Genomic DNA, 13668 nt, shown 5'->3' with positions numbered 1-13668 from the left:
AGCCACGCGAGTCCTTTCCACCCCGGTGCCCGTCTCCGCCCCTCCTACCAGTCTGGATGAATGTTTATTTTCTATTTTCTTGGTGTTGGTCCCCCTTGCTGTTCGATTCTCTGTCAGTTCTGGTTGTGCGAGGAGGCGCAGTGTGTCTACCTACGCCGCCATCTTGGTTCTCCCCAGTTATGCTTCTTATTCCCTGTACCTTTTTGCCCATTCTCCCCTTTCTCCATCCCTGCTAATAACCCTCCATGCAATCTGTTTCTGTGATTCTGTTCCTGTTCTAGTTGTCTGCTTAGTGCGTTTCTTTTATGTTCAGGTGTTGATAGATATGAGTTTGTAGTCACTTTACTGTTCATAGTTGTGATCTTCTTCTATTTCTTAGATAAGTCCCTTTAACATTTCATATAATAAGGGCTTGGTAATGATGAACTCCTTTAACTTGGCCTTATCTGGGAAGCACTTTATCTGCCCTTCCATTCTAAATGAAAACTTTGCTGGATACAGTAATCTCAGTTGTAGGTCCTTGCTTTTCATGACTCTGAATACTTCTTTCCAGCCCCTTCTTGCCTGCAAGATTTCTTTGGAGAAATCAGCTGATAGTTTTATGGGAACTCCTTTGTAGGTAACTCTCTTCTTTTCTCTTGCTGCTATAAGATTCTCTCCTTATCTTTAATCTTGGGTAATGTAATTATGATGTGTATTGGTGTGTTCCTCCTTGGGTCCAACTTCTTTGGGACTCTCTGAGCTTCCTGGACTTGTATGTCTATTTCCTTCACCAGATTGGGGAAGTTCTCCTTCATTATTTTTTCAAATAGGTTTTCAATTTCTTGCTCTTCCTCTTCTCCTTCTCGCATCCCTATGATTCAGATGTTGGAATGTTTAAAGTTGTCCCAAAGGTTTCTAAGACTCTCCTCACTTTTTTTTGAATTCTTTTTTCTTCATTCCATTACAGTTAAAGATTTATTTCTTCCTTTTGTTCCAAATCATTGATTTGAGTCCTGGTTTCCTTCCCTTCACTGTTGGTTCCCTGTATATTTTTCTTTATTTCACTTTGTATAGCCTTCATTTCTTCCTTTATTTTGCAGCCGTACTGAATCATTTCTGTGAGCACCCTGATCTGATAGGTTGGCTGTCTCTTCATCGCTTAGTTCTATTTTTGGAGTTTTGATCTGTTCTTTCATTTGGGCCATATTTCTTTGTCTCGGTGCATCTGTTACATTCTATGGGGCAGAGCCTTAGCTATTGGCCAGGGAGGGGCAACCTGTGTCACTGCATTGTGGTGCTGTATGTGAGGAAGGCATCAGAGAGGGAACAATGCTGCTTGCTCGACTTTCTCCCCACTTTCAGTCACTTCCCCTGCTTCCCACAAGTACATTGTGCTCTTTCTGGTACTTCCCTGGTGCTGATTCCCAGATGAGTAAGTTTGTGTACATTCTAGGATCCCTTGGATTCCTCCTACAGACTCTCCTATGAGTCTGGCAGTGTCTCCCACCAACACAACCCCCACAGGCTTTAATAGCCAGAGATTTTGAGACTTTGTTTCCTGGCACTAGAACCCCAGGTTGCAGGGTCTGTCTCACTCCCCAGTTATTCCTCCTGGTTTATCCACACACAAATGTGGGACCACCTGGTCCACCAGCCACCAGCCTCGACCCCCCAACCCATCCAACAGCTGCCACCTTGCCATGCGTCCTCTCTGCCCCAGCTGCCCGTCTCCGCCCCTCCTACCAGTCTGAATGAGTGTTTCTTCTTTAACTCTTGGTTGTCAGAATTCCATACCGTTTGATTTTCTGGCTGTTCTGGTTGTTTTTTGTTTTTAAATTGGTTGTTATCCTTCTTTTGGTTGGGCAAGGAAGCGAAGCATATCTACCTACATTTCCATCTTGGCTGGAAGTTCCAAAAAATTAAGTTGTTTTGAAAGAATTTACATAGGCTATAGATAAAGGGGTGGGAGCTATGCAGCAGGGCTAATTTGGGGATAGGTGTATAGTCCATAAGGAAGAAGTATTTACTGCTTTTGTTTATTGATTTGAGAGAGAGAAGCATCCATCCACTGTTCCATTTATTTATGCATTCATTGCTTGATTCTTGTATATGCCCTGACCAGGGATCAAACCCACAATCTTGGCATATGGGGATGATGCTCTAACCAACTGAGCTACCTGGCCAGGGAATGTTTACAGCTTTTTGGATTGGTTGTGGACAACAGTCCAGAAAGTTTATGCATAAGCAGGATGCTGTATTATCTGAAGGTGGTGGACTGTCTCCTTTTAGATAAGAGATGAAATATCCATCTGGAAGTTGATTCATAGTTTCAACATACATTTAGGAATATGAGAAGCCTTTTGTTGGTTTCTTGCCTTCAATTCTGTTAACTGATTAACCTCCCTTGTCTCCTGCAGCCTAGTGTAACTTAATTTAGGATATCTCAGAATTTTCCCTTGTCACACATAACTAACTACCTGGACAAATCTCAAAAACACTGAGCAAAATAAGCCACCATGTTAATGTATGATTCTGTCAGCATCAAGTTCTAGAATAAGCAAAACTAATTTGAAATAACAGAAAGCACACCAATGGTTGCCCAGAAGCCATAGGCAAGAAGGAATTGACAGCAGAGGCACTAGGGTACTTCTTGGGGTGATAGAAAAATTCTACATCTTGATTGGGATGCACAGATATATATATATACATTCATCAAAATTCACTAAACTGTGAGCTTGAAATGGGTGCATTTTATTGTATGTACATTGTACCTCAACAAAATTGGTGCAAAAAGAAAAAAAAACACTCATAACATTGCTTTTAGAAACAATCCCAACTTGATTCATGGGTTGAGTGTAGAGATCTTAGCCCTGTTCCTCCTAACTTGACATGACTGCCTTCATTATAACAATTTCCCATCTTATTTTTATTCTTGACATAAACTCTGAAGAGTAAAGGTGAAGTAAAATAACAGCAACACCTTTTTTGGCTATCTAAAATATGATAAAGGTTTTAGAGAAGAGGAACGTACAGTTATAGGACATTGCATTAATCAGCAATGTTTTAAATTAAGCTCTGTGTCTGAGATGCTGTGAGCAGGAGGACAAAAGAGGAGCACCAGGAGAAAGATGAAAAAGGTAGAGACGAGCACGGCAGCTTTATAAGAGGTGCCAGGGGCTCCTTTTACTGTCACTCTTGGTTGTGCCCGCCTGTCCTGCCTTTAGCAATAATGTCTACCCTGTACAATATAATAGGAGAAACAAGATAACCCTTAATTATTTTTCTACTTAAAATTTTTTAATTAAAACAAATTCTTAATTAAATTTATTGGGGCAACATTAGTTAATAAAATTATATAGGTTTCAAGTGCACAATTCTATAATACATCAAGTGTATATTGCATTATGTGTTTACTATCCAAAGTCAAATCTCCTTTTGTCACTATATATTTGACCCTCTTTACCCTTTACTACCTCTCTCCACCCCTCTTCTCTCTGGTAACCATCATACTATTGTCTCTATGTCTGTGAAGTTTTCTTTGTCTGTCTTGTTTGTTCATATGTTGCTTTCAGTTTTATATCCCACCAGTGAGTGAAATCATATGGTTCTTGACTTTTTCCATCTGACTTTGCTTAGCATGATACTGTCAAGAAATATCCATGTTGTCATAAGAGGAAGTATTTCGTCTTTTCTTATGCCTGAGTAGTACTCCGTTGTATGCATGTACCACATCTTCTTTATCCAATCATCTATCGGACACTTCAGTTGTTTCCTTATCTTGGCCACCATGAATAATGCTGTAATGAACATAAGGGTACATATATCTTTACAAACAAATGTTTTCAAATTTTTCTGGTAGATAACCAGAAGAGGTATTGCTGGGTCATATGGTAACTCTATTCTTAATGTTTTGAGGAATCTCCATACTGTTTTCCATAGTGGCTGTGCCAGTTTACATTCCCACCAGCAATAAATGAAGGTTCCTTTTTCTCCACCACCTCTCCAACATTTGTAATTACTTGTCTTGTTGATAATAGCCATTCTCACAGGTGTGAGGTGGTGTGTCATTTAGTTTTGATTTGCATTTCCCTAATAGCTAGTGAAATTGAGCATCTTTTCTTATATCTGTCGGCCATTTCTGTGTCTTCTTGGGAGAAGTGTCTGTTCAGGTTCTGTCCATTTTTTAAATTGGATTGTTTGGGTTTTTTGTCATTGAGTTGTATGAGTTCTTTATATATTCTTGGATATTAACCCCCATGTCAGAGCTATTGTTTTTCTGAGCAAATATCTTCTCCCATTTGGTTTGTTGCCTTTTTGTTTTGTTGACAGACTTGTTGTTTAGAAGCTTTTTAGTCTGATTTATTTTTACTTTTACTTCCCTTTCCTTTGAGGTGAGATTCTTAAAATCCTAAGACCAAGGTTTGTAAGTTTAGTACCTAGTTTTCTTGTATGTAATTTATTATTTCAGGTCTTATATTTAGGTTATTTGATCCATTTTGTGTTAATTTTTGTATATGGTAACAAATAGCAGCCTAGTTTCATTCTTTTGTATGTGGCTTTCCAGTTTTCCCAGCACCATTTATTGAAAAGTCTTTCTTCTTTTTCAATGTATGTTTTTGGCTCCTTTGTCAAGTATATTTTTGGCCATATACATGTAGGTCTATCTCTGGGCTGTTCCATTGGTCTCCATGTCTATTTTTCTGCCAATACCAAGCTGTTTTGATTATTGTTGATACTGTACTATAATATGAAGTCAGGGAGTGTGATACCTCTGGCTTTGTCCTTTTATGTCAAGGACTGCCTTCGCTATTCATGATCTTTTATTTTGTGGCTCCATACAAATCAGATGATTTTATTTTTCTATTTGTTTGCAAAATGCCATTGGGGTATGATAAGAATTGCATTAAATCTGTATATTTCTTTGGGTATATGGCCATTTTAACTATATTTGTTCTTCCAATCCATGAACATGGAATATCTTTCCAGCTTATTGTGTCTTTTTCAATTTTTTTCCTTTTATATTGTTTTGTTTGTATGATGCTGCCAGTGTATATAAAATAGTCATTCTTGTCAAATAAGAAATACATAAAAATTCAGAGAGGTAGATGTTAAGGACTTACAAAAGCAGAAGTTTATATAGTGTGGCACAGGTTACAGGGATAAGCTTTTTGTACAGGCTTCAAATTTAGCTCTCTTTGAATATTCCCCAGTTCATGAAAAGTGGTTTAGAACACCTTCAAAGCTTCATATCACTACAAAAAGGAAGGGATTGGTACTTGAAAGTATCTCCAATTAGCAAGGGGTCATGTTGAGCATTCTGTAGACAGAATTTGTTTCAAATATCAAACCTTCACAGGTTGAGCTCAGCCTCCATGTGGAGCTCTTAAACCACTTTCTTCATAGCAATGACGCTGGAGGAACCAGATGTGGCACACGTGAGACCTGGGCAGATTTGTCAGTAGTGGGTCAGTTGGTCATGGGTCCATGGGGCCAGAGACGGCAGGGCAGCAAAGCAAGGAGCCCAATTTATTTTAATAAAGTCTTGTACTTTTCAGTGTACAGGTCCTTCACAAACTTTGTTAAGCTCATTCGTAGGTATTTTGTTCTTATTGAAACTGCGAAAGGAATCTTTTTTTTTCCATTTCTTTTTCTGAAATTGTATTGTTAGTATATAAGAACACAATGGATTTTTTAAATATTTTTAATTAAATTGTGCCTTATATATTAACTTTGCATGTTCACAAAAGAATGGGTGTTTTAAAAAACAAAAACCTCCCATCCATGTCAGTACATACAGACGCAGGAAAAGTTCCCAAGACTGAAAATCTACTTCCCTAAGCACAGAGACTGAAAGTCTACCTCCCTAAGCACAGGGCAGGGTAAGACCCAGGAATGAAGCTGGCCGCTCCAGTCTGGTAATGAACAGAGTTTATGAAGGGAAACTTACATATGAGGCATGTTTTGGGTGGCAACGAGACTAAATGGATCCTTGCACTACTTGGCATGTGCTAGAGAATTATATAGAAAAAGACAGGATAGTCACAGGAACTGGTAAGTGACTAGTCCCAGGAACAAATACTTTACATGCTTGACCGGGTGAGGACAATGACCTATTCCAGGAGCCAGTGTAGCAGGAAGGGGAGGGGTGCTGATTTACACTGACTGCCACCATCAGACCGTCTCTGAGAGGGCTTTGCTGCAAGCAGTCTCCACTGTGGCCCAGGTCCAGCACAAGGGCATTAGTCACATCGTGCAACAACTCCACAATTCAGAATTAGTTTTTTAGGGTTGATGGCTAAAGGCATAAACCTTCAGCAGTCCTAAAAATTTCTCTTTCAATATGTTTACATACTTTTTATCTATCTTTTATGTTAGTTTCTGTAACAAACTGATATGAAATTAGCCATACCTTATCTATGGCTAAGTGTATTGTTGTGCATTTCAGAAGAGAAAGTCTGATAAAATGTCAGTTATAAAATTTGACAGCACTTAAAAGACCTCAGATACCAGCTACCATTTCGTGGCACATCCTTTTATACATAAACACCTGAGGGCCAAAGAAGTTAAGTTCCCAAAAAGTTTCCAAAGATTGCATGTAGCCCTGTTAAGGACTCAGGTCAGAGTTCTGGATTTTAGTCCTGATGCGGACCCGGCCCGCAGGATCCGTGGCTGCAATGGACAAATTCACATGGACTACAGAAATCCTGTGGAGAAAAAGGGATGGCATGGCCACTCTCTGAGTGAGAGAGGGCAAGAGGGACAGAGCACCTGACCTCTGCCTGGACAGGCTTTTATTGCCTTTCTGGGCACATTACATTGAGGATGGTCCTCCTTTACTATGCACAGTTTCGCTATAGGTGATTACCTTTTACAGATAACAAAGGAAAGAATGTTGCTAATTACTTCAAAGAGAAGGATGTTACAGATCAAGGGGAAAAGTGGTTGGACTGATTACACTCCATACTTGGGAGGTTTAGCAAGGACTTTAGGAAGTTAAAGATACTCAGTAAATATTTGCTGCCTCAATCCAGGGTGAGGGAGTTTTAGCAAAAGCAAGTCTCGTAGCAACTTATGTACAATGCAGGCCTGATGGAAGAACCTGTCCATGGGTGTGGGTCCTGTGTACTGGACATTGCTCCCCACTGGCTTTTCCAAATAGGGGCTGGGCTACATTTTCCACACATGGAACAGTTCCCTATAAGTCCCACCCTCCTTCCTTGACACAACACTGCCACACTTGTGTTATATTTGAGAAATTCCTATTTGCAAAATGCTTAATCATTTTTACTTGATCCTTCCAAATTTGAAAGTTCCCCACTTCACCACAATTAAGAGGACATGGCTTTAAATTATGCATAGTATTAAGAATTAATATCTCTGGTTGACATGATAGAATCCTAGTAACCCTACCATGGTTTGCCTCTTAAGCAGTTGTTTTTAGTACTTAGCCCCGTGGGTTTCAGAGATGCACACAGAAATAATGTGGGAAGGGTAACTCAATGTTCATAAACAACAGGAAATCTATAGATTTTTCTGCCTAATTTAGGTAGAAGGAATGGAGAGAATTAGGCAAGGAAGAGCAAAGCTTCCCTTCTCACACATAAAAATTCTTTATTCCTCACCAGTTGAAGGTTTACTTTTATATGAATGAGATGTGTCTTATATTTAATTAAGTGGATTTTCAAAATACTGTTGCTCCAAAAATGAGCTCATTCATGTTGGAGAAGTAAGCTTTAGGGCTTCTGAGTCATTTCTTTGTGTTTAAAGGCAGAACATGGGTATGGAGCCAGAGTGCCTAATTTAATTTCCAGTCCCAGCTCCACTGACTAGCTTTGTGAGTTTAGCAATTACCCAACTTCTCATGCTTTTCTCCTCTATAAGTGAGGGAAAATAATACACCTGATTCATAGGGTTCTTGTGAGGATTAAATAAGCTAATAGAAAGTACTTAGAAAAGAGTTGGGTGCATAGTGTTAGTTACTATTATTATCATCATAATCATCATCATAAATAAAGACCATTTGGATCTTATATTCCTCAGAGAAGCTGTAATCCATAAAATGAGGGCCCATTCATCACTGTCACACTCTATGGCAGCCTGTGATTTTCTAGCTAAAAATAGTGCATGCTGTGCTTTCACTGATTTTGTTTTGGGGTTTGTTTGTTTGTTTGCCTCTACTATTCTGTTAGGGGTGGTTTACGTTCAAGGTTCAGCTACTCAAGCATTGAGTTTCACAAATATGCTTTTTGTATGAATATAGTCTTAAATATAAGGCATGCCATGCTGGTAAAGAGCAACCATATTGCAGGATGAAGGGAAATGGCTTTGAGTCATGTGATAATGAGTGTTAATATTAAAGTAAATGAGTCCATTTTAATGGATTTTTTTTAATTTCTTTTGTTTACTTATTTTCAGAGACAGGGAAAGGGAAAGAGAAAGAGGGAGAGAAACATCAGTGGGTTGCCTCTCACACACCTCCAACTAGGGACCTGGACAGCAACCCAGCCATGTGCCCTGACAGGGAATCAAACCTGTGACCTTTCAGTTTGCAGGCCGATGCTCAATCCACTGAGCCACCCCAGCAAGGGCCATTTTAATGGAATTTAATGTTTTCATACTTCTTCTACCTAAATAGGAATTAATTTGGGAGCTAGGAATACATAAGGATTTATCAGGAATTAGTTTACCAAGGCAGGGTAAGACCAGTTGAGCATTACCCCTTTTAAAGTCAAAACATTTTCTCCATGTAGGTAGGAAGTCTTTTCTAATGCAATTCCCTTGCCAAGGAAAATCTCTAGGTCTAGTGCCCACTCTCATCATCTTTGCACAGGTCAGTCCCCCTCACCACGGGTTTTCCAGCTCAGTGAGCCCTTCACTCTTCAGTATTTTCTTGCTCCTCACCTATGCCCACACCTCTCCACTGGAAAACCCTGCCACAATGAGTAAATGCCTGACACCTTCAGTTTTTCCCCAGTCTTGCCTCACCACTTGTACCTCCTTACTTCAACCGAAACCTGCCTTCTGGGCATCCTACTCTCACTTTCCACTGCTTCCTCAAGAAGTAATAATTTTCTCTTGCCTTGTGTTAATTGATGAGATTGACTCCTCCTTATTCCACATTGATGCTTCCAGACCAGTACCCCTCCACTGTCAATGCCTTTGGGCTAGATCGCTTTTCCCCTACATTGTTGTGCCTTCTACCCACTTCCTGGCACTTTGCTTCATTCATCAAACACTTGCCATCAGACACCTCTCCATCTTCTACACTCTTATTTCTTACCATTATCTTGAGTGACTTTTCATCCAACACCATGTCCCCTCAGTTTTCTGGACTCCTAAATGTCTAGTGACTTCCTTCCCTCCTGTCCTTACAGAGTTTTCATGTTTTAGTGTACATTTTCCTAAACCATTAGCCCTCTCCATTTACTGTCTTGTTGGGTCAGAATCACAGTCCAACACTATTTTCTTGGTGGTACTTTAAGTTCCCTTGCCCTGTGCTTTGTCACCACCTGTGTCTCAGTGTCCTGTCTTCTTTCCTAGTGCCTACTTCTGAGCACAGGTGTGCAATTCTTCAAGGTCACATGCACTCCATTGTTCCCACCAGTTTTGTATGGGTATCTACTCACTTGGCAATCCTGTATGTTTCACTGGGAACTTCACACCCCTACTCCCTTCAACAACTTCTGACTTCTTTTCCCAATACCTGATCTCTCACAAATGAGAAATAACTTAAATTCCTAACAAATGACCTCAATTCTTATTATCCAAAAAAGGCAATAATAATAATTACTAACAGTTTAGAGTTATTGAAGGTTTATTATGTCCTAAGCACTGTTCTAAGTATTTTACATGTACCAACTCAGTTAATCTTTACAATAACCCTTATATAGGCCAACACACTTGGAGAAGCACTTAGTAAATACTCACTAAGTATTAGCTATTACTTTTTGTTATTAAACTCAATACCTGGTATCCCACTCACAGTTACTACAGTACCATAGTCCAGCCACATTTAATCATTTGAAGTTCCCTGCTGTCCCTGTGCTTGCCTTTCTTATTTCCATGCTTCCGTATATACTGCTGTCTTTGTTTTATACCTCCTCTAACCTGTCTGGTGACTTGTTGCTCTTTAGTGAAGACTCAGCGCATGTGTACTTTCTCCAGGAGGACTTCCCTGACTCCCGTCCACACACACACATTGTGGCACTTTATCTTATTGATATAACTTTATCCGGCATCAACAGGAGAGGAACTCACTTTTACTGGATGCCTACTATACTGCTCTACAGTACTTCATTTACTCCACCCAAAACCCGGTGAGGTATATGATGATCGCCTCATTTTAAAGCTGAGAAACCTTAGAAAGAAAACTTAAGTAACTTCCCCAAAGGTACACAGCCAGTGAAAATCAGAACTGAAGTTCATTTCCAAGTCTGCCTCACTGTAAATTATTAGCCTGCATTCTTTCAGCTACACCCACTCCACATTCCTAAGTTTAAACCATATTTGAGAAGCTAGTATTTGTTTTGATAGGTGCTCTGTTCGTTATGCGAGTATGATTTTCCTTTGAACTTGATTTCAATGTGGCAGGTGCTCAATGGATGTTATCTCTTTTCATCATGCAAGCATGCTTTTGTGAACCAGTTTCAAACATTACCCAAATTCACAGGCACATTTTGGCTTATTGCCATACTTTTTTGAAATAAAATTTTTCTGACTGATTTGAAATCAACAACCATTTTTATAAAGATACTTACCATCTATTTTTAATATTTCTTAAAACCTCATATTTGTATACTTTATAGCATCTGTGTTGGCTTTTTATTTTTTTATTATTGACTGAGCCCCAAAAAGTTAAAGTTGCCTGATCCATAACTTCTAGATCAGATTTTCAGTAATATCACTAATAATTTGAAATCACTTTACATACCTTTCCTTTACTTCCCAAGCTTCTAGCCTCATATATTATTCACATGCTGAGGTATATCAGAGTCCAACTCAAGCAACATGTAGGGAGAAACTAGTAACATACAGTAAAATGAGGTAACTGCAAGTAAGGATAGACTAGAGTAATAACATTACAAATCAGAGTAGCAGAAACTAATTATTTAGAGTAAGAGAATAACTAATAACTTCATTCCTCCCTTTTATTCACTCCCACATCTAATACATAGGCAAGGGCTGCTAGTCTTCCTTTAAATTTATCTCAAATCTGCCCATTTCTCTCCATTGCCTCTGCTTTGCTCTAGTTTAAGCCACCTTCATCTCTTACCTAGAAAACTACAATAGTCCCTTCAGGAACCTCCCTGATTTTGTGTCCCCTGCCCCCATTCAAACTTCTCCCCTTTGTAATATCCACACAGCAACCAGAGAAGCTCTTTAAACTATAAATCACATCTTGTCACTCCTCTGCTGAAGCAGATGATGAACTTTGTATGTTGGCAAAGCAGACTGTATATAAATCTAGATTTTTCTTTCTCCAAATTACTCAAAGTAGCACATTCTAATAACCCAAATTTGTCAAGATTATGAGTACTCATCAGACTTCTTCTATTATTGTCTGAGACAAAAATGATGATTTATAAGTGTGCTCTGGCCCTGGCCAAGTGGCTACATTGGTTGGAGCATCCTCCCGTACACCAGAAGGTTGCAGGTCCAATTCCCTGTTCAGGGAACATACCTAGGTTGCGGATTCAATCCCCAGTCGGAGCACTTACAGGAGGCAACCAATCAATGTTTCCCTCTCCCCCTTCCTCTCTCTCTCTGTAAAATCAATAAACAAATAAAAGATAAAATCAATAAACATATCCTTGGGTGAGGATTGAAAAAACAAATATGCTTTCCTATTAAACATGCCTTGCAGTATTCCAACTCTCCTTAACTGGACCACTGCCCACTTGGTTGGAGCAGAGAACAAATGTATCTAGATTCTGGTAACAGAGACATGAATGGAGCCTTAGAAACGCATCTCTCCTGGGTCTGGACCTGACTGGCAGCAGTGCCATGATTCTGCCAGCTCCACTACTGAAAAAGAAGTCTAGATGCCAAATGAAAAGTCCTCTGTTAAAAGATGTAAATCTTGCACAGAGGAAAAATGATAGCAGTTGTTTAAGTATGTGAGGGCTTATGGAAAAGTTAGAATTGTAGAATATTAACATATACCGAAATATAGTTGTGCCCTATTCATTAATGCTTCTGTATGAGTCAACCAGTCTGAATCAGTACCAAAACCTTGGTACTCTGAAAAATGTATTCTTGTTTGATGTTAGGTCAGTGAAAACAACAGGATTCCTGAATAGGTGAAAACATATGTATACACATATCATTACCAAATGAAATAGATATTCATATCTTTAAACAGATAGTTATCAAACCTCTGTGTTTACCAAACTTAAAGGTGTAAGACCTGGATTAGCCAGTTCTTTTTGTCACTAAGGAGTCAACACTCTTCCTGAATTCCCATTTCCTCACCCCATTATGCAACTCAATTAAGGAAGAAAAAAGAGAAAATAGTGCATAAGCCTACCACTGGAGTTAAAAATAGGTCAGACTCCTCTCACATGATCCTTCTTTCACTGGCTCCTTTTTTTTTCTTTAATCACTGTGGTACATGCACTTATTTCCCTTTTTGCTATGGGCCTTTCAAGCATGGTCAGCTGAGCCACTGTCACAGATGCAGCAACTGTCATAGATTCTGCAAATTTGCTTCTGGATTCTTAAATACATTTAGTTTAGGAGAGCCTTAAGTATTAATCATGGCTTTTGATTCAATCGCAGCTTCTAAGGATATGTTTCAAGGTAAGAAATTTATCAAGAAGGGTTCCGCACCCTAGCGTGAAATTGGCAGTAAATATTTTGTGCTGTGCTACATTTACTATGCGATGGCTACTAATCTGTAGTCAGTAGCATACATGCTACAGTGTAATGAGTACTCGAGGGCTTATTGGCTATGTTTTAGATATTTTTTCGGAAATAGTGATGCCATTAAACCCCCTTACTTATTTTTCTTATATTTGTACCAGCCAACAGGAAGTAGGGGTTCAGTATTGACTCTGGACTAGAAATTTTTCTGAGAAAAGTTGATAAAGCTATTGCCTCCATGTTTTAAGAAACTCTTACAGTGCAAACTCTCATGTGTTGAATGTTTATCAAAACCACAGATACCAGGAACAAATTATTTTTAACAAATGTGTTTAGATATGCTTAATCTGATAATAGTCTCAGAAAAATATTCATGATTTAATAATTTGTGTACATTCCAAAATTAACATTTTGAGTAATTTAGACAAAATCATCTAAGTTTTTCTTTTAATGAAAGTTTTTCCCCAATCTTTATTTCAGCTCCAGTATGCTGCTCTGTTCGTTACAACTTAGCAGTTTTGGCCTTTTTTGGTTTCTTCGTTCTCTATGCATTACGTGTGAATCTGAGTGTCGCATTAGTGGATATGGTAGATTCAAATACAACTTCAGCAAATAATAGAACTTCTAAGGAGTGTGCAGAGCATTCTGCTTCCAATCAGGTTCTTCATAATCAAACGGTAAGTTCTGTTTTTTAAGCGAACAATCTTAATCCTAAAATAAAGCCAGGTAAACATACTGAAAGATCTTTCTTCATCCTATAAAAACCAAGAACACTTCATGTAAATTCTGACTCACTTTGTTTTGTGTCTTCCCAGGAACGGGTTG

The 13668-nt window shown here is 38.9% G+C and overlaps 1 protein-coding gene across 2 annotated transcripts in view; it reads left to right on the top strand.

The window, feature by feature from the left end:
* The window catches only part of SLC17A5 (solute carrier family 17 member 5), a 62847-nt gene that overhangs the window by 3928 nt on the left and 45251 nt on the right, over positions 1-13668 (top strand). For both annotated transcript variants that reach the window (XM_045184861.3, XM_024576610.3), the window contains exon 2: positions 13324-13520. In XM_045184861.3, the coding sequence (XP_045040796.2) occupies positions 13324-13520 (197 nt within the window). The remainder of the gene's footprint in view (positions 1-13323; positions 13521-13668) is intronic.

Source organism: Desmodus rotundus, chromosome 11 (assembly GCF_022682495.2).
Source record: "Desmodus rotundus isolate HL8 chromosome 11, HLdesRot8A.1, whole genome shotgun sequence".
Taxonomy (NCBI): Eukaryota; Metazoa; Chordata; class Mammalia; order Chiroptera; family Phyllostomidae; genus Desmodus; species Desmodus rotundus.
Note: the sequence above shows the minus strand (reverse complement) of the source record. Positions and strands in the feature narration are given on the sequence as shown.